Source organism: Acomys russatus, chromosome 22 (assembly GCF_903995435.1).
Source record: "Acomys russatus chromosome 22, mAcoRus1.1, whole genome shotgun sequence".
Taxonomy (NCBI): Eukaryota; Metazoa; Chordata; class Mammalia; order Rodentia; family Muridae; genus Acomys; species Acomys russatus.
The window spans coordinates 11,405,506-11,425,758 of NC_067158.1; the positions used below are offsets into that span (position 1 = coordinate 11,405,506).

Sequence of the window (20,253 nt, forward strand, 5' to 3'; positions counted from 1 at the left end):
AGTAGCTGCTGGTTTTTCTCTCTGGGCCACAATTAGTCTTTGTAAATAGTTTTCTGGATTTCTGAGGTTTGTCTGATTCTACATTCAGAGTCTTGTTTCTTGTCTTTTTTTTTTTTTTAATAACTTTAAAACCCTTTCTATTTTGAGTTAACTTGAGATGGGGGCCTTTTCATTTTCAGTCTAGAAGATAGCATGGAGGGCAGGATGAAGGACAAAGGTGAAAGCCAGGCAGGGTCTGTCACTGCTCTTAGGGATGTATCTTGGCTTATCTGGCTGAGAGTGGGCCTCATGGGAAGGAGTCTTAGGGCCTCCTGTATGGCTGTGTACCGGTTTCATGGGAAAGGCACCCGAGGAGCAGTCCACAGGAAGTTGAATGGACACTGAGGGGGGGGGCAGGGCCATGCCTGCTGGAAAACAGTCTGCCCAGAGGCTGGGCACGGGGTGGGGAGGTACAGAAGGAGTGAGGGAGGTCCATGTCTCCAATGCCCAGAACAAGAAGGGGGCTGCTCACCCACCTTGGCTTCCAGCACTTTCAGTCTCTCCGTCAGCTCAGACACTTTGCTGCAGTTGAGACAACCTGTGGGGAAGGGGAAGGCTGGGGCTAAGGTCAGGGGTCCTAGGTCGGCCTAGAGTTCTCACACCTAGGAGGAGGCAGGTACCTGACAACGCTAACCCATGGGGGGAGCAGTGTGGGCCTGAGCTGCAGATTCACTGCAGGTCCAGGTGGGACACCCCTGGGGTCGGGGGGAGGTTCCTTCTTTCTATCCCAGAACCTCCAGAGAGGAGCCTTTCTTTCTTTCTTTTTTTTAAAGATATATTTATTTATTATTATGTACAGTGTTCTGCCTGCATGTACCCCTACAGGCCAGAAGAGGGCATCAGATCACATTATGGATGGTTGTGAGCCACCATGTGGTTGTTGGGAATTGAACTCAGGACCTCTGGAAGAGCAGCCAGTGCTCTTAACCTCTGAGCCATCTCTCCAGCCCCGAGAGGAGCCTTTCTCTAGATTCTGGGGCCCTGGTTCTGCCGGACTCAGCATCCAAAGGATCCCGTCTCCAGAAGGGGCAGGCAGAAAATCCTGTTTCCTCCTGGGCAGGGGTGAGGCCTGAGCCTACCAGCTCTGGGGACCAACAGGCCACAGCTGGGATGCTACTGGCCTCACACATAATGGTTTTTCTGGCTGTCTCAAAGAGCCACATCCCAGCTTCTCTGGCCATTTTTGGCTGCTCTCGTCCTCACTGTAGCCCCGTGTGTAACACAAATGGCACACAGGAGGCACCGGAGTTGGTGACAAGGTGCAGTGAGTATATAACGTGGCAACCCACACAGCTCAGAGGACCCAGGCCTGGTACTGGCCTGCTTCTGGCACCTTGGGCAGAGCAAGTCTCCACCTGACCCTTGGTTTCCCTGCTCTTGAATAGACTCAACTAGGTCTTCTGGGCACTGTGGGCAGCTGTGAGGTTTGAAAGCATGCAGCTTTGGGGCTGGAGAGATGGCTCAGAGGTTAAGAGCACTGTCTGGTCTTCCAAAGGTCCTGAGTTCAATTCCCAGCAACCACATGGTTGTTTACAACCATCAATAGTGACATTTGGTGCCCTCTTCTGGCCTGTAGGCACACATGCCATACAAATAACAAATAAATCTTTTAAAAAGAAAGAAAAAAAGACAGAAAGGAAAAAGGAAAAAAAAAAAAAAAAAGCATCCAGAGAGGAAACTGGGGAGTTGAACCTGTAACTATAAAAATCCAGTGGTCAAAGGGCTCACCAGGGTGCCTGGCCTAATTCAGACACCCCTTGGGGGCACATCCTCTGCTTTGAGGTTCTCTGTCCAGGGCATGGGGTAAAGCAGCGTTATGCTTGACCCTTTACTGCTGGACCCAGCTGGCTCCTGGGGACAATTACCTCACTGCCCTAGGTCTACCCTAGATCTCCTCCAGCCCAGAGGTTCCCCCAAGAGGCTGCCCCAGGGACCCACCTGAGAAGGCCGTGGGCCTCAGTGCCATCCTTCGCATGGTGCTGCCTGACCATGTAGGCTCCAGGAAGCCAGGGGAGCCTGCAATGGAGGGACAGTGGGCTAAGAGTCTGCTGACCTGAGCTAGCCTCGCCTCGTTAGATAGCCCTTTGTGCTGTTGTTACCCCAGGATGGATCTCTGTTCCCATTAATGTAGAGGCACAGGGAGGTGGAGCAATTTCTCTGGGTCACACAGCAATAAAGAAGCAGGGATAAACAAGACTGGCTGCTTGACGGGCTGGTGAGAAGGGTTGGCCACCTGTGGGGGGCCACACATAAGGTTAAACGCTGCCCGCTGCCTGGGTGACCACAGTGAGCGCCAGAACTAAGTATGTGTTTAGAGCTCACAGACAAGCTCAACTCCCAGGCCCTCTATTTACCGATCTGTCTTCTCCCATCTGTAAAACGGAACAGCAAGGCCAGGAAAGGGTGATATGCACAAAGGCTCTACTGTGCATACACAGGGCTCAGGCACCCAGCAGATGCTTGATAAATGATACAGTGCTGGTTGCCATGCTCGCTTTCCATACCTCGCTTGGTAAGGAGAAGCCAAAGCGACTTTCCATTTTTAAATGAAAGCCAGAGAGAGGATGGCTGCCTGCTCCAGGAGCCTAGCTGCTCCGCACCCAGGAGGGTTACCCAGCCGGGCTGGTCTGATGTCATGGGCCTGGTTTTCCACACAGCTGGAGGGACTGCCTAGGCAAGCCAAGGGCGGAGGGCGCAGCTGGAGCGGCTCTCCAGCCAACAGTGGTAACTGCCCTCCCCAGCCCCCTGCGCCTGCCTTTTAAGGCCATGAAGTGTCATCCTGTGGGGGGCGGGGGACAAGACCCAAATAAGGCAGTAGCCTGGCTGCTTGGACGTGGGCTGTGGGCTGAGGCAAGGAGTAAGAGGCGCCGGCAATCCAAACCAGACGGGTCTCTCTGGCCAGCCCCCAGCAGGGAGGCCGCCTGGCCCTGCTCCGGGACCCAATGTGCCCAAGGATTTTTGCTCAGGCTGGACGACTTCCCTAAGGGCCCCAGGGGCCTGCTGCTTGCTCAGATACAGGAGGTAAGTGCCTCCCACAGGTGACAGGAATAGAGGTTTGCAGGCCTGGACAGTGGTAAAGATGGTGGCAGGGTGCCCAAGGAGAGGAGATTCCATTGTGAAGCAGGGCTTGTGCTCAGTGTGCTCCGTGGCCCAGCATAGCTCTACAAAAGCCAGCCACTGTAGCTGACTTGTGTTTAGTGCGCACACACACATGCACACACACACACACACACACACACACGCGCGCGCGCGCGCACACACACACATGCACACGTGTGCACACACACGCACGCACACACATGTGCACACACACACGCACACATGCCATTCCTGCACATCCCAAGCACCCCCACATGTCTTGTTTTTGCCACTGAGAACTGGGACTATACAGTTGTAACAGATGAGGAAATGGCACCCTTCTTTGGTTCCAGGAAAAGCCAAGTGCCTGAGTGACTAGAATCCTCCCTGTTTTCCTCCTGGGGAAACTAAGGCAGAGGGATGACATCACTTACTCGTGGTCCTCCCTCTGAAGTTCTTCAGCTCATGACTAAACCCGAGCAGGGCTGACTACATGATGGGACCGCTTTGCAGGTCCGCCTGGCAGGAAAGCCTGCGCCCAGCAGGAGATGGAGCCCCCTGCAGCCCTTTAGCCTCTTCGTCCCAGGTGAAGCGAATGTGCTATTTTATTATTCTTTCATTAAAAACAGGAGCAAGGTGTGGTGGCGCATGCCTTTAATCCCAGCACTCCGGAGGCAGAGGCAGCTGGATCGCTGTGAGTTTGAGGCCAGTGTGGTCTACAAAGTGAGTCCAGGACAGCCAGGGCTAAAACAGAGAAACCCTGTCTCAGGAAAAAAAAAAAAACCAAAAACAAAACAAACAAACAAACAAAAACCCAAAAAGAAAAAAGAAAAGGAAAACAAAGTAACACCAGTCTGTCTTCTACATTTTTTCTTTCCTTTTTTTGGGGTGGTTGTGGAGGTACGGGTGTCTCATAGGGTGCAGGCTGGCCCAGTACTCCCTGTGTAGCCAAGGATGACTCTGAATTAGTGATCCTCCTGCCTGCACCCCCTATATCCCGTGATCACAGGTGGGCGCCACCATACCTACCTTTGTTTCTTTATTTTAGAGCAGGATCTCCCCATGTAGCCCAGGTTGGCCTCAAAGTTTTAATCCTCCTGCCTCAGCCTCCTTAGCATTAGGATTAGGGGTGTGCACCACCATAGCTAGTGTCTTTTCCCCTTTTTTTCCCACAGCACTTTCCATGTGTGCATACCCTCGAAGTTGCCCCGATTACAGCAGTTCCTGTGATGGCCGCCACTTGTTTGTCCCTGGACTTCCGCTCCTGTTCCAGCAGGATGAGGACCTGGATCATCCTGCACCTGACAAAGAGAGTCCTGGGAACACTGCAGGGCTGCAAGCAAATAAGCCAACTCCCCGAAGGCACAGTAGCAGGGGACAGACACAGCTGCCCCAAGCACGGGCACACACGTGCTCTCGTGGCACACAGGGCTTGTCCCTGAGCTACTGACCAGTGGACTTGTGGCTGGAAATCATTTCCCAAACAATCTGGAATGGGCTATTTAGCCAACAGCCATTTAAAAAAAAAAAAAAAAAAAAAACCTCAGAAATATGGCCAAAGGGGCCGGGGAGATGGCTCCGTTAAGGAAGTGCTTGCTGAGCAAGCATGAGCACCTGCGTTCAGTCCTTAACACCATGGAAATGCTGGGTGTGGGAGCACGTGCCTATAATCTCCATGCTGGGGAGGGGGAGGCAGGAGGCGGGAATCCCTGAGGCTTACTAGCTGGCTAGTCTAGCAGAACTGTTGGGCTCCAAGGCCAGCGGAAGACCCCGTTTCAAGAGAAAAGTAGAGAGTGAGAGAGACACTTAATAAAGCTCCAGTCCCCATATGTACACATGTGTGCTTGCCCACACACGTGTATACACACATATCCACTCATGTTACACACATACTCACGTGCATGTACACACATACATAGCCACACTCTTGTATTTACAAATGCACACAATTTTGACACATGCACATACCCATACACATGTGTGTACATACATGCACATACCCACATGTGCACGAATATATGTATGTATGTGTGTATGTACAAACACATACCTGGAGCAGAAGTACAGACACAATAGCTCAGAGTGATTGTACATTCAATTAGAAAAGAAAGTTTAGTTGGATATGGTGGTGCACATCTGCAGTTCCAGCACTGAGGCAGGAGGATCAGGAGTTTGAGGCCAGCCTGGCCTACAAAGAGAGTCCAGGACAGCCAGGGATGTTACACAGAGAAACCTTGGCTCAAAAAATCTTAAAAAAATATATATATACATACATATACATATGTATATAATATATGGAGTGCATGTGTGTGTGTGTTTAAGTGGGGATGGAGAGATGGCTCAGTGGTTGAAAGTGCTCACTATTCTTTCAGAGGACTCCAGTTTGGTTCCCAGCATCCATATTGTTTGAATCACAACCCCCTATAACTCGAGCTCCATTGGATCTGATACCCTCTTCTAATCTGTTTGGATACCTGCATTCACATGCGCCCGCGTGCACGCACGCATGCATGCACGCACAGAGAGAGAGAGAGAGAGAGACAGAGAGAGAGAGACAGAGAGAGAGAGACAGAGAGAGAGAGACAGAGAGAGAGAGACAGAGAGAGATAGATTGAGATTATAATAGTTTGGATGAGAGGCAATGCCACACACCTTTAATCCCAGCACTCTGGGAGGCAGAGGCAGGCGGATCTCTGTGGGTGAGGCAGCCTGGTCTATCCAGCAAATTCCAAGACAGTCAAGAAAGACTACACAGAGAAGCTTTGTCTCGGAAAAAAACAAAAAAATAAAAACAAAACATTTTGGGGAGCTGGAGAGATGGCTCAGTGACTAAGAGCACTTGCTCTCCCACTACCTCCCCCCCTCCCCCCAAGGCAGCGTTTCTCTGTGTAGCCCAGGCTGTCCTAGAACTTATTCTGTAAACCAATTTGGCCTGGAACAAAGAGACCCACCCGTCTCTGCCTCCCAAGTGAGGGGGGAATACATTCGTGCGCACACCACCACTTGGCTTACAAACCCTTGTTCCTACAGAGGCCCTGGGTTCAGCTCCCAGCAACCACATGTCGGCTCACAACCATCTGTATCTCCAGTTCAGAAGACCTGGCGCACATACACACTCGGGCAAAGAAAACTCTTAAAAATAAGTAAATCTAAAAGAAAGAAAGAAAGAAGAAAAGAAAAGAAGGAAGGGCTGGGGTGTGGCTAGTTCAGTGGTAGACGTCTGGCCCCAATTCTTGTAACAAAGCAGAGAAAAGAGAAGAGGTAAGTTTAAGGGAACAAGACTCAGAAAGATCTAGAAAACATTGAGCTTTCATTCAGGATTACAGAAACCAGCCAAACCACCCAACGCTCTGATAAAATACGTTTAGAGACATGCCTTGCTGTAAGCAGGCCCTTTAGTGCGTGTACACAGCTTTAGTATGGATGCTGTAGCTTGGGAGATGCCCTGCTATGGTTAAGTTATTCCATCCCTCCCATTGGAGTTTGGCCAGAGACTTGAGCCCCTCCCTGCCCTGAAAGACTCCTCCAAGCCCTTACTGTATCCCAGGAAGGCCCTAGAGGCTGGCTCCACCACCACGGATTCCACTAACTCTGGGGCACGTCCCACTGTCTAGGAGGTCTCCAACTGTTTCTCTGTGTCCATCCCTGGCTCTGATTCCTACAGCTACGGTTCCTGTGTCACCTCCTCTAGGAAGTCCTCCAGGACTGGACAGTCTCTTGCCAAAGCCCCACCGAAGTGCTCATCCCTCAGTGTGCTGTCCCCTACAAGGCTGGTGTGTTCTGCAGTTTCTGGTCCTGTGTTCCCTCCCTGTACCAAGTGTTCTTCCACATGCTGGGCCACAGAAGAGCACTGAGGACCAAAGAGGAGATCTCTGCCCTGTCCACACAGCAGGACAAGTGGGCTGGGTTCGGAGACTGCCCCAAACTGAGAGTGAGGATGGAAGAAGTTCGAGGGATCTCTGGGCTCCCTCAACTCTGTGACTTTCCCTGCCAAAGAGCAGAGCCAGGGCAGGGGCTTCATTGTTTACACCGGACCCTTCTGCTCACCTGGCTTGGTGACCACTCAGACCATGTGACCACAGCCTTCTTAGCTGGGTCCTGTGTGAATTTACTTTACAAATGTAAATATTTGCTAATGACCAGCTGGTGGGTCTAAGAGAGGGCTTAGGGTCAAAGCTGGGGCCTCTCAGCTCCAAGAACCCTCCAGCCCAGTCAGGAGGCCTCTGTGGAGGCTTGCTGTGTGCCTGGCCTGTTCAGGGTGGGCACGTTCCATTCAATTTTCCCAAGCTCGCTTTATGGTGGGCCTGTTCCAGGCCCTGGAGCTGACGGAGTCATGCTGGCAGAGGGAGGCCGGCTTAGTCAGCCTTCCCTAGGAGCACTAAGGTGGCCACAGACAGACAAGATAGCCACTGCCAAGGCCACAGGGTGCACAGAGAAGGTCAGTGTGGGCACAGGGTATATAGGGTGTGTGTAATGTGAAGGTAGATGTTACAGGAGTGTAGGAGGGCAGCACCCTGGTGGAGGAGCCGGGAGGTGGGGTTGACTGAACCTTCCAGACAGGAATGGGAGTGGATGGGTGGTGGACACGGGTGGGATGACACAATATTTAGCCCTCAGAACTCTATAAAGCAAAGCCCAGGCTTGGCTCTGTACCTGGCACCTGGCTGGCACAAGATAACATGTGTGGGCTGTGCTCAGTCCCGGAGAGAGGAGAGGCTGAGGGGCCCTGGAAGGGCGTGGCCACCACCTGCCTCACATCTGCTCTGAGGCTTTGGGGCTGTGGTTTCTAAGCAAATGTCTGGTTCCCCACCACGGACAACAAGGACTGTCAGGGGTTCCCGGTGGGGAAGAGACAGAAGAGACGTCCATATTGGAAGACAGTGAACCAGTAAAGAGAAGCAGAGTCCGCAGGTCTCTAGGGGAGCCGTGAACAGTGGAGGGTGGACCCCAGCATCTCCAACTTTCCATCTGGGAGTGCTCACAGCACCCCCCACCTGTCTGAGCATGCCCCCTGGGATGTCTTCAGCTGTGGTGCTGCGGAGCCCAGACCCCACTCCAGAGCCAGCCGGACTTGGCTTATGTAGGGGCCTCAGCTTGTCCTTCTGGGAGCCTCGCTGTGATGACACAGAGGACAGTGGTGGTTTCCTTCCCCCTTGTCATGGCGGGGGGGTGGTGTGTGCAGGGGTTGAGACAGGATGCCACTAGAGAGAACCTGCCTACAGCACTTACACACTATGTCCCGCCCCCACATAAGTATTATTTGTATCATCTGGACTTTAGACCACAGGCAGCCTTTTGGCAGATGATCGGAAAAGGAGGATGTGGGGGGCAGACTGCAGCAGCTCTGCCCTCCACACAGGTTCAGGCGCTGGAGGGGGGTGGGGGGTTGGGGAGGGTTGACAGCTAGCTCCACTCTGCACTCTGCCTTCCTTCCAGCCAGGGCCCTGGCACTGGGCCAGCTCTCTGCCTGCCCTGCCTGTGTAGTAAGTATATTTTGGCCTTGGATCTTTCTCGCCCATTGTTTCCACAAGTAGGTGGCCAGGTAGTGTCTGAGCCAGAGCATTTTTAGTCACACTACCTCCTCCCAAAGCCTGGAAGGACCAAAGAAAAGGCAAATCTCAACCCTAGCTCTTGCATGCTGCATGACCCCAGGCTGGTCCCTTCCTCTCTCTTAGCTTCACCGGTGGTCATGCACAATGACCGAGACTGTCCTCACTCACTGTCAAGGCATGAACACCCCCATTCCATATGTGAGGTAACCGGCCCGGGCCAGCTGCAGTGACTGAGGAACTGGGTCCTTGTACCTGCTGGGTCACCGGGGAACCTACCCTTCCTCTGTGACTGTTTTGGTCCCTGCTGCTGCTGGTGGTGGTGGTGATGCAGCTCTGGGGCCCAGGGTCATGTCACAGGCATGGGATAGCCACGAGAGCAGCCAACAACAAGGGAAGCAGCTGGGGTGTGTGTGTGGCCTAAATCCAGTTGTGGGAGGAAGGGCAGGCAATGTCCACACACCTCCCAACCCCCACTCCCAGAACTGTTTTTCCAGACTGTTTGGGCTGGGCACCTGTTCTTAGCTCCCTCCAGCCCTGTAGGGTGGGAACAGCCCTCCTGTCCCATCTGCCACCATGCTGCCCAACACGCTGCAGTAACACCCAGCTCCACTTGCAGACTCAAAACATTCACGGGTAGAGGCCCTGAGGTTCAGATGGGGAGCCTGGACATCTAAAAGTGCGCCTGACAGTCTGGTGCCCTTTATTGAAGACCCATACATACTTTGTTTTTGTTTTGTTTTGAGATACGGTCTGTTTATGTAGTTCTGGCTGTCCTGGCTAGCCTCAAACTCACAGAGATCCGCCTGCCTCTGTCTCCTGAGTGCTGAGATTAAGGGAATGTCACCACCACGCCCTGGACCCCCACTTCCCCATACTCATAACAGGCACATCAACTGCAGACTTCCAAGCCAAGGCTCTCGCATAATGCCTTGGGAGTTCTGGGCTGAGGTTTCCCAGCTAGTGGGGGGTGCAGTTGGCCTGGCCAAGAAGCCCTGGGTATCCTGTCCCCAGGCTGGGACCTGAAGCTCCCACAGAGGGAGTGGGAGACATCGAGAGTGGTCTGGCACACAGTCCCCAGCAGTTGCCCCTACATGTCCTCTACCCCGTCACCTGTTCACTAAGGCCCCAGGGATACAGTAGCCATTGTCTGATGAGGCCTTACCTGACCTTCCACACCGTGGGATTTGCCCACAGCACCCCTGTGGTCTCCTTGGCAGCTGCCCCTGGCAGCTGGCTTTCCATTTACCCTTAGGGCCCCTTCCATCTTCCCTTCTATTTGTGGGGAGGGCACTGGTCCAGGTTTCTAGGCTCCTAAACTGATGGCATGGCCCCCTTTGCAGGGGTGTTATATCTAGGGCTTGCCCATTCCATTTCTCCCCAGCTCCACTCACCCCTGTCTCAGAACAGCCAAATCCTGGCTCGCCTGTCTCGTTCTCATCAGTTTGGACCCAATGTTACCCTTATCTTCCACTTCTAGAGCTCTGTACGTGCTCAGCAAACCCCTCTATCACTGATTCCTACCCCGTTCTTAATGGGCACCCTGGACTCCATCTCTCTGCCCTCCGGTTCTCCAGCATGTGTTGGGGGCGGGGCCTCACCCATTGGGGGCGGGGCCTCACTCAGCTCCTCACTCCCCGATGGATGCAGAGCCCCACTTTCATCCTCCTGTTTCTGGACTCAGGATATATATAACCTTGTGCTGTGGCGCCTTCTCTAAGGCCAGGTTCTCAGGCTCGTTCTGGACCACTTCATCCTGAATAAGAGCCATGCCTGGAAATGACGCTCTCACCTGTGCCGCCGCGGGCCAGAGACCAGCATCACAAGAGGCCGGAAGGTCTAGAGAGAGCTGAGCCACCCCAAGCTGAACGTGTAGATGGGGAATCTGTGAAAGAGTACCCACGGATAGGACACATTCTGCACACGGGGTACGCAGATGAGCGTACCCCAAAGACGACAGAACCGGGCAGACAGGGTCTGGGTTCCAACTCTGCCATGTAGCTCTGGGTGCCCAGGAACTTGTTGGGCCTTAGTCTCTTCTGCAGCAGGGTGCGGTGCCCCGCCCCCCTTTCCCAGCTGGCTTGAATAGCTCTTGGCCTCCAGATGACCTGGGCTATGATATCCTGTGGGAAAGTCTGGATGGGTCTCTGGGCTTGAGTGCTGAACATTGCCCACAGGCTGAGAGATGTTGGAACTGCAGTCCTGGCGCAGCACTATCGGGGTACCCTTTAAGAGGTTGGGGCTACGGGCTGCAGGCGTAGTTCACTAGGTGGAGTGCTTGCACGTCACGCATGAAGCACCTGCGCGTGGCAGCGCGCGCACGCCTTTAATGCCAGCACTCTGGAGGCAGAAGCAGGTAGATCTCTGTGAGTTCGAGGCCAGCCTGGTCTACAGAGTAAGACCAGGACAGCCAAGGCTACACAGAGAAACCCTGTCTTGAAAAACAGAAACAAAAACAAAGGAAGTTCAAGGCTAACCTGGGCTACAAGAAACTCTTTGTTTTTTAAAAAGGAGGTGGAGCCCAGTAGGAGACGTCTAGGGCTCTGAGAGTGTGCAGTGACAGTGAGATGGGCACCCACTCCTTTTCTACATCAGCCAGAAGATGTACCCATGCCACGATGTGTTACTTTGCTCACAGGCCCGAAACCCTAAGACCAACCAGTCTGAGGCTGGACGCTCAGAATAAACCCTTTTGCTACGTAAACGTATTGCCTGAAGCGCTTTGTCACAGTGCTGGAGAGCTAGCTAACACAAGTTAGAAAACCAAGAACTTGGGGTGGCATGACTCAAATAGAGAGTGATACAACAGATAGGAAATTTTTCTGGGACCCTAAGAGGCAAGCAGTTACCAAGAGGGGGACAGAGGGCGGCATCATATCAATGGGAGGCGCTTCACGAAGTGTCCCAGGTCTCGGGCTTTCCTACCTTCCTCACAGGCCGCCCCTGAATGTCCAGGGCAGCACCTCCATTCGCGGGCAGTCACTGTCTTGTATATCACTTTGTACGTGGGCCTCACCACAGTCCTGTAGCTGAAAGAAAGGCATCCTGGCTCAGACAGGGTCTTCCGCTATATTTCCCGCTGCCCTTGACACCTTGGTGACAAAGTCAGAACCTTCTGGATCTTCTTCCACCTCCATTCTTGGATCTAGCTCTTTACTAAGCACTACGGCCACGGGTGTCTGGATTTCCACTGCTGGCTGGGCTACCCTGCCCCTCATGCTTCGGCCCACCTATCCTGAGCCCCACCCCCACCCCTAAGCCATCCCGGGCACTTCATGCCATCAATCGCAGCCCTTCACCGGTGCTGTGCCCCAGCCTGGAGTCGGTCCCTCCCTCATCGCAGTTGCACTCACCTGCTCCCCGGGCAGCCCACGGGCCACGGGCAGCTCTGCAGCACTCGCTGGAGGTAGGTGCCGTTCTGCACGTGGCATGAGACGGTGCGAGTCACCACGTAGGAGCACCAGTTCCTGAGACAAAGCCACAGAGGAAAGCTCAAGTGGCAGGCCCGCCCAGGACTCCAAGAGGATGAGTGAAGGGGTGCTCTCTCCAGCCCTCAGTCTCTTGAGAAACCACGGGGCTCTCTGCGTCTTTTAGGTTGAGACTCTACAGAGCCTGCAGCTCACGGGTGAACTCAATAGCCCTAAGAGGGGCGGCCATGCTGGGGGCTCCCAGGCGGCCTCGAGCAAGATGGAGCAAGGGTTTGACCATCGGGGCTCCGCCTCTTCCGCATCTTGTCTCCAACCTTGAGCTACTACTCCACCCCACCTCAACCCCACCCCCATCCCGGTCGCCACTGCTACCAGTTGAAACCTTTTGGAAGCATATTTTTCAAAGTCATATACTATGCACCTACTTCTTAGGAAAACCATTTCCAGTCAGGGATTAAGAGACAAGTTGTGAAGCCGGGCACGGTGGCGCACGTCTTTAATCCTGGCACTCGGGAGGCAGAGGCAGGCAGATTGATGTGAGTTCGAGGACATCCTGGCCTACAAAGCAAGTCCAGGACAGTCAAGGCTAACACAGAAAAACCTTGCCTCAAAAAAACAAAACAACAACAAAAAACAGAGAGAGAGAGAGAGACAGAGAGAGAGACAGAGAGGGAGGGAGGAGGGAGGGAGAGAGAGAGAGAGAGAGAGAGAGAGAGAGAGAGAGAGAGAGAGAGAGAGAGAGAGAGAGAGCACCAAGTTATGGGGTCAGCTGAAGCTGAGACCAAGCCGTAAGCGGCCATCTCCCCATCTGTGGAGAAGCAGTCATATCCTGGTAAATGAAGGAATAGCAGAAGGCCAGGCACCGATCCTCGTGTGCTGCAAGTGTCACGAGCAGGCTGTCACCGGTGTCAGCCCCAGAGGAGGCAGTTTGACAAGGATTACTTATCCTAGGGTCATGCATGTGAACCTACACATGCATGGAAGTGAAGTGCTTGCTTGTCTCCTTCTTTCTACTTTATTTTTGTTGTTGTTTATTTAAGACGGAAATCTCAATAAGTATTCCAGGCTGGCCTCAATGACCCTCCTGCCTCCTAACTCTGGGACCGCAGGCATGTGCCAATGTGCCAGTCCACAAGCTCTTGCTCTTTCTGGAAGGACACTTGTTCTGTAGTTTTTGGCTTTGTGTGACAGTCTTTTTTTTTTTTCTTCCCCCTGAGACAGGATTTCTCTTGTAGTCCTGGCTGTCCTGAACTCACTTTGTAAACCAGGCTGGCCTGGAACTCACAAGTGATCCACCTGCCTCTGCCCACCCCGCATCCCTGCCCCCCGCGACTCAATGCTATGATTGATTGATTGATTGATTGATTGACTGATTTTATTATTATTATTTTTTGGTACCATTCTCAGCACTGGGATAGTATTCTGTCCCTTGGGACAGAAAGTGCTCCTGCCAAGCCCAACTGTCCCTTCCATCAGCTTCCTTTGGACTTCTCCTCCCCACAGGTGGTTCTATCAAGGCTCAGAGAGATGGCTGGGCCTTCTTAGTCTCACACACTGAGGCTCTCTCTTCCTGAAGGGGGGGGTGGGGCGGCTGTGGGGGGGAGGCGCTGGACTGGTGCGGGGGTGGGGGGGGGGGGCGGGCAGGAACATTCCAGGTGCTCAGCAGCCCTCAGCTTAGCCTGAGGTCAGGAGCCCAGGGTAATTTGCTGGGGCTCAGGAAAGAGGAGGTGGTGTCAGGTGGCCTTTCTCAGCCTGGGCTGTCTTCTGCAGCAGACTGCTCTTCATGGCCTTGAGCCCAAGGTCAGCAGGTTCCCAGGCTGGGGCCTTCACAGAGCCATGGACCATGTCTCAACTGACACAGGGAGGAGAGGAGAGCTAAAGCCTCTGGGATGGAGTCAAAGGCCAGGCCTAGCTAGCCACATTCTTGGGCTCAAATCTGGCTCTGTGTCCCAGCTTGGTGACATGTTGCGATCTCTTCCCAGGGCCTCAGTTTCCCCTCTACAATGGAGGGATGTCTTTCTGGCTTAGCAGAGAACCATTTAAATGCCCCTAGCATACAGTAAGTGCCCAATGTGTGCACTGTGGCATCCAGATGGGTCAGTCATCTGTCTGTAGAGCATTGCAGCCTAGCTATCCCCAAAGGGACATCAGTGAGGCAGGGTCTGACCTCTCACATCCACACAGAGGGTGACAAGCAAGAAGCACAAATCAGCAACCTAATTCTGTGGTCCTCCGGGTATGGTGGCTTGCACTTGCAGTCCCTGTACTCTGGAGGCAGAGGTTGAGGATCGATTGGCCTAGCCCAGAAAACTCCCACCTCAGAAAAATAAAGAAAGAATGGCAAACAGCTCAGCTGCAAGTGCCTGGTGGTGATCTAAGCTGAATCCCTGAAGCCCACATAAGGGTGGAAAGAGAAAGCCAATTCCCCAGTTGACCTCTGACACAACACACACACACACACACACACACACACACGATTTGTTTTTTGAGACAGGGTTTCTCTATGTAGTCCTGCCTGCCCTGGAACTCAATATGTAGATCAGGCTGGCCTCAAATTTGCAGAGATCAATCTGCCTCTGCCCCCAGAGCGCCAGGATTAAAGGTATGCATCACCATATCTGACCACTTACAATAATTTTATAGGTTGAAACAAAGAAAGAGGGTAAACATGTCCCTGCCCTGTAGAGACTCAGCTCCCTAGAGCTGGCCTGGACACTGCTGGGTTGTGTTGGAAGGTAGGGACCTAAGCACCTCCCTCCAAAGTGTATAAAACTTAATGTCCAGCTCAGGGGCACAAGCGCTCCGGTCGCTCAGGCTGGCCCAGGCCTGCTGAGTGAAGAGTTCCTGGCTAGAGAGGGGAAGCCAGAGGACCCCTGAGTACAGGATGAACACTGAATGTAGTATGCAAGTGCACACACACACACACACACACACACACAAATAAACTTCCACATACAGCATGGGGGTGTCAGTGTGCACACACAGGTGGAAGCCCTCTTGAGGGCATGTGTGTCTACAAATGCTTGGGAAGTGCCAGCAAGTACATGCACAGACTCACAAAGCACATGAACTTGTATACAAAGATCAAGGCCTGCACGGGAAAACATGGTCCTGCAGAAAAGACTGTCTACCATGCAAGCCTGACACACACACACACACACACACACACACACACACACACACACACACACAGACACACACAGACATACACACACTCCTTGTGGACAGGCAGACTGGAATCATGTTCTCTGCACGTTTCCACACAAACACACAGTGATGTATAGTCTCACCATGCACACATGTGCACTCATACACTAACTGGCAGCGGCAGGCCCAGAAGGGCTCACATGCATTAGATTTGTGTGTGCAGATGCTTCACATGCATGTGAACCCCCCCTCTCCCCCCCACACCCAGCTCAGGAACAACCAGACTGGGACAGTGTGCCTGGAATCACTACAGTCACCTCAAAGGCCTTCTCCCTAGAAGGGGATCTTTTTGTCCTTCCTTAATTAAAGGTCTCATGCTATTCCCAGTTTTTTGCTACTTGAGGGAATTTGGCCACAAACCCCCAAGTAGGACATGTGGAGCTAGTAGCTGGCCAGACATTTTATACAGGAAAGGACACTTAGACCAGGTGTAGTTCAAGGTCAGCAGGCTGACTCCTCTACCTGGTGGCCAGCCTCATGGACCACAGCATAAGCCGAAGGCCATCCTTTGCCCACTTTCAGGAACACCAGGAGGTTTTGTTTCCTTTTGTTTACATTTAATTTGTGTATGTGCACATGTGTGCGGGTGAGTATATGAATGCATGCATTCCTATGCATGCGTGGGTGTATGTATGTATTTGTATGTGCGTTGGTGTGTATTTGCATGCATGTGCATATGTATGGTATGCATGTGTGTACACAATGCTTGTGTGCACATATGTGCATATTGTATGCATGTATTATGTGTGCATTCATGTGTGCATGCCTAAAAAGATGTGCATGGAGGTCAGAGGTCAACTGTGGAATTCAGTTTGTTCTGTCTAATGTGGGTCCTGGGAATTGAACTCTGGTCATCAGGCTTGGTGGCAAGCATCTTTACCTGCTGAGCCATCTCAGTGGGCCTTGCAAGAAGCTTTTTGTAAAGCATGCATTGCTGTTGGTCACAGCTCGCCATGGAATTCCAAGTCTATCAGGGCTCCCCACTGTGCTGTTCACATCTACTGAGCACCTGGGTGGCCATGCTACCTCTTAACCCACTTTTGGTCTTTAGAATCTACTTCCAGAACCCCATCCCTTACTCTGGCAATCCCTATTTGAGTCTATACCCCAAAGTCCAGGCAAGCACAGCAGCCCTGAGCCACTCTCTCTCCCATGAGTGCAGGGAAGACGGTACAGGCAAGGGCCCAGTCAGGACAGAATTCAGCTCATGAGGGTTTACTAAATGACTGCATGACTGAGAACACAGTGGCCTGGGCAGGGAAGTCAAGGCTCAAAGTTTTTAGAGAGACACAATACTCACACACCCTTGCCATCCCTGAGGACCTTCTTCCCTGAGACGTGGTCAATGATAAGGTGCCCAAAAGCCAATGGAGGCTGAACTGTGAGGTGGGGCATAGGCAGGGCTGGAAGGAAACAACACATCCCCTCTCCCCAGGGCCCCACCTCTGTCCACTCAGTACCTCTAGGGCTTCCAGAGACCACTGAGAGGGGAAAAAACAGGCCAGACCAGCTCAGCCTGGCACCAGCCATCCTATCCAGTGGACCCCACACACCCACCCTCCACTCCCTGCAGCGAGGGGCCCTGGGGACTTTGTCTCCACAGGGCCCAGGGCTATGATCCCAACAGTGATAGGGACGAATTGTGGGAGGCAGCCAAGCGGGCCAGGGGCCAAGGGCCGTTATGAAAAGGAGAGGAAAGGACTGAGACAGGCCAGGGGGTGGGGCGACAAGAGCCACCATGAACCACACCAGGATGCTGCTCCAGTCTCGTGATGCAGTTTTCTTCAGGTCTCAGAGACCCTGGGCACGGCCCCAACTGCCTCTGGCCTTGCTGTGACCATCTGCAAATGGCAAGCCTTGCTCCTGAGGTCTGTTCTTCCTAACCTGGGATGCCACAGTCAGCTGCGGCAGATTACAGCCTAGCAGGAGGGGGGCCGGGGCCCTCCCTAGGGGCCGAGGACACCAGCATCATGCTGTCTTCACAAGGTTGCACAGGCCTTACAGAGATGGAAACTGAGGGTCTGAGAGAAGGCACCTGCCTGGGGTTAGCCATGTGGGCACAGAACTGGGATTTGTGAATGCCAGAATCATTCAAAGAAACAGGACTGAGGCTGGGAGGGACGTCACAGGGGCAAGAAGCTGTCCTACTAGGGGATTCGGACTGGCAACAGGAACATGTTCCAAGGTGGCTCTGCGCAGCCCCTGGGCACCCTGGTGGTAGGGGCTCAAAGTCTCACCGCATTCCTGGGGTTGGGGGTGGCACCTTGGATGCCTTCCCAGGCCTCCCCCTCCTCAGGCACAAAGCCTCTTTTCTGCCTCAGTCCCTCAGCTGCCAAGGGGTGCCCAGGGCGGCTGGCCGGGAGTGGAGGGAGGGCTGATGGGGTGCGACATCCCCATGCTGTCTCCAAGATACTGGGCCAGGGCCAGGAGGGGAGGTCCTGGCAGCCAAGGACCACAGATAACTCCAGTTTTAAGATGGTCACAGTGGGAATCCATGTACTTGGCCTTGCTGGCCTTCACTCTCACAACAGGCCTTCAAACCCAGGATAAGCAAAAAGGGAAACTGAGGCTCAAGGCCATGAGAAGTGAGTGCACTGCTGGAAGAGCTTTGTGTCACAGACTGCTGTGACAGTATTCTCTAAGGGGATGAAGAACTGACCACCCCGAGAAGACCAGATACCTGGCCACAGGCAAAGATTACAGCATGGAAGATGGCGCCTTGGGCTGGTTTCCTCATCCTAGTCCGACCCTGGGAAGCCCAAATCCCTAATCCCTCTCATGGCAGCATCATGGATTCTAAGGGTTCACTCTGAGGATGGGGGACAGGCAGCTTCCTCCTCCGAGCCTCTGTTTCTTTCTCTATAAACAGAGGCCTCTTTAAAGAAGGAGCCTCGGCAGTGGTGGTGCACGCCTTTAATCCCAGCACTCAGGAGGCAGAGGCAGGTGGGTCGCTGTGAGTTTGAGGCCAGCCTGGTCTACAAAGCGAGTCCAGGACAGCCAAGGCTACACAGAGAGGCCCTGTCTCAAGAAACCCTGTCTTGAGAAACCAGAGAGAGAGAGAGAGAGAGGGAGGGAGAGAGAGAGAGAGAGAGGGAGGGAGGGAGAAAAGGAGCCTCAGATGGCAGCTGGGAAGGTTCTAGAGGCTGAGGGTACAGGAAGAGTGCCAACCCAAACCAGCTGTAGTTGGCACACTGCAGGTGGTGCTGTGACATCTGCCACATGGCTGTCCCTATCTCTGACGAATTAACTGCTCGTGGACCTCTAACACCTCAGCCACTTCTACTCCTGGGGCCTGCTCATGTCACCTGCTTTTGCTAGCTCCCCCGAGGGCGGCTGGCCTCTGACCACTGGGAAAGGGAAACTTCTGAAAAGAATGAAAGAACTGAGTCGGCAGGGGGTGGGGGCCCTCGAAGGCCTCTCAATAGGCTGAAAGGCCTAAAAGGCCCTGGGCGAGTCCACATGTCTGTCCTGGAGAGCCGCCCCCCCCACCCCCCTGCCCCCCTCTCACCTCCGCAGGCAGAGCAGGGGCCAGGGCAGGTTCAAACTCTGCCATCAAGACCAGAAAGGGAGATTGAATCCCAGCTTTTCCATGACTAGCCCAGGAGCCTAGATTTCAGCCTGTCACCCGCCTCAGTTTACTCCTCTGTTGAATGGGGGCATTCTCCCTCAGTTCTGAAGGGCCCAGTCTAGAGAAGGCCCCACAGGATCCTATCCTCGGAAATACTCCACAAAGGCCGGCAGAAAGTCACAGGCCGACCGTTGGGAGGTCCAACCAAATGCCAGGTCCCAGGGGGCCCTCTGACACTGACCCACTGTGCCGACTCCACCCCAGTCCTTCCTCTGAGCTTGAAATAAATAGCTGGGACACTAAAAAAAGCCAGCAATAGGGAAATGGGGAGGGAATCCCTGAAGAGCTGTCTAAGGGGGTGACACTGGCATTTTACATGTGCATGAAGGGGGGCGTGGGGACACTTTGGGCCAGTCACACAAATGTCCTGCGGGGCGGGGGGGGGGGCTTTGTTACATTGCCAAGGGTCCAACTTCTGGGGCATCGGGGATCTCGGGGGAGGAGTAGGGGAGGTTGTCTGTTCTTTCCTACAGAGGTAGGTGAACTGGCTCTCCAGAGCTCGGGTGCCAAGTCCAGGCTCCCACTGGTTATGGTATGGTATGGAGGTGAGAGAGCCCCTACTTCAGTCCCGGACTGCTACCGATGTGGGAGACGGGTCCGTCCCTGCTCCAGTCCCGGGGTTGCACGGAACTGGAGTCTCATCCCTGTCCCAGTCCTAGGGTTGCACAGAGCTGGGATCCTGTTCTCTGTTCCAGACCCGGGGTTGCACGGAACTGAGGTCCCGTCCCTGTCCCAGTCCTAGGGTTGCACGGAGCTGGAGTCCTGTTCTCTGTTCCAGACCCGGGGCTGCACGGAGCTGGGTCCGATCCCTGTCCCAGTCCTGGGGTTGCACGGAGCTGAAGTCCTGTTCCCTGTCCCAGTCCCGAGCTTGTTTGGAGCGGGGTTCGCGTCCCTGTCCCAGTCTCGGGGTTGCACGGGAGCCAGGGTCCGGTTCCCTTACCCAAGTCCCAGGATTGCACGGAGCTAGGGGAGACCTACCTGCGACCCGAGAACCGAGCGCCCGGGACGCTCCACGCGGCGCCGCCTCCTGGGAGCAGGAGCCCGAGGCAGAGCAGCGTCCAGGCCCGCGGGCCGCCCATGCTGTCGTCTCTGCCGCGGCCGCTGGCGCGCAGAGCCGGTTCCGGGCGGAGCAGGACGGGGGCGCTCGCCTTCGCCCGCCCCTCGCCCCCCGCCCCCGCCAACCCGGAAGCCGTCCGCGTCCCCGCCGGGACGCCCTCAAGGTGCCCACCTGCGCTGCAGACCGGGAAACTGAGGACCTAGCCACACCCGCCCCCCCCCCCAAACCCCGGACGCTGCCAGGACCCGAACCCACCACTCCTGAGCG

At 54.1% G+C, this 20,253-nt stretch overlaps 1 protein-coding gene across 2 annotated transcripts in view; it reads right to left on the reverse strand.

The window, feature by feature from the left end:
- Positions 1–20,019, reverse strand: part of Emid1 (EMI domain containing 1) — a 51,728-nt gene extending 31,709 nt beyond the window's left edge. For both annotated transcript variants that reach the window (XM_051165101.1, XM_051165100.1), the window contains exons 1-5: positions 19,908–20,019; positions 12,020–12,133; positions 11,592–11,695; positions 1,978–2,055; positions 516–577 (exon numbers count right to left, since the gene is read on the reverse strand). In XM_051165101.1, the coding sequence (XP_051021058.1) occupies positions 516–577; positions 1,978–2,055; positions 11,592–11,695; positions 12,020–12,133; positions 19,908–20,008 (459 nt within the window). In that variant the 5' untranslated portion in view covers positions 20,009–20,019. The remainder of the gene's footprint in view (positions 1–515; positions 578–1,977; positions 2,056–11,591; positions 11,696–12,019; positions 12,134–19,907) is intronic.
- Between the last annotated feature and the right edge of the window lie 234 nt (positions 20,020–20,253).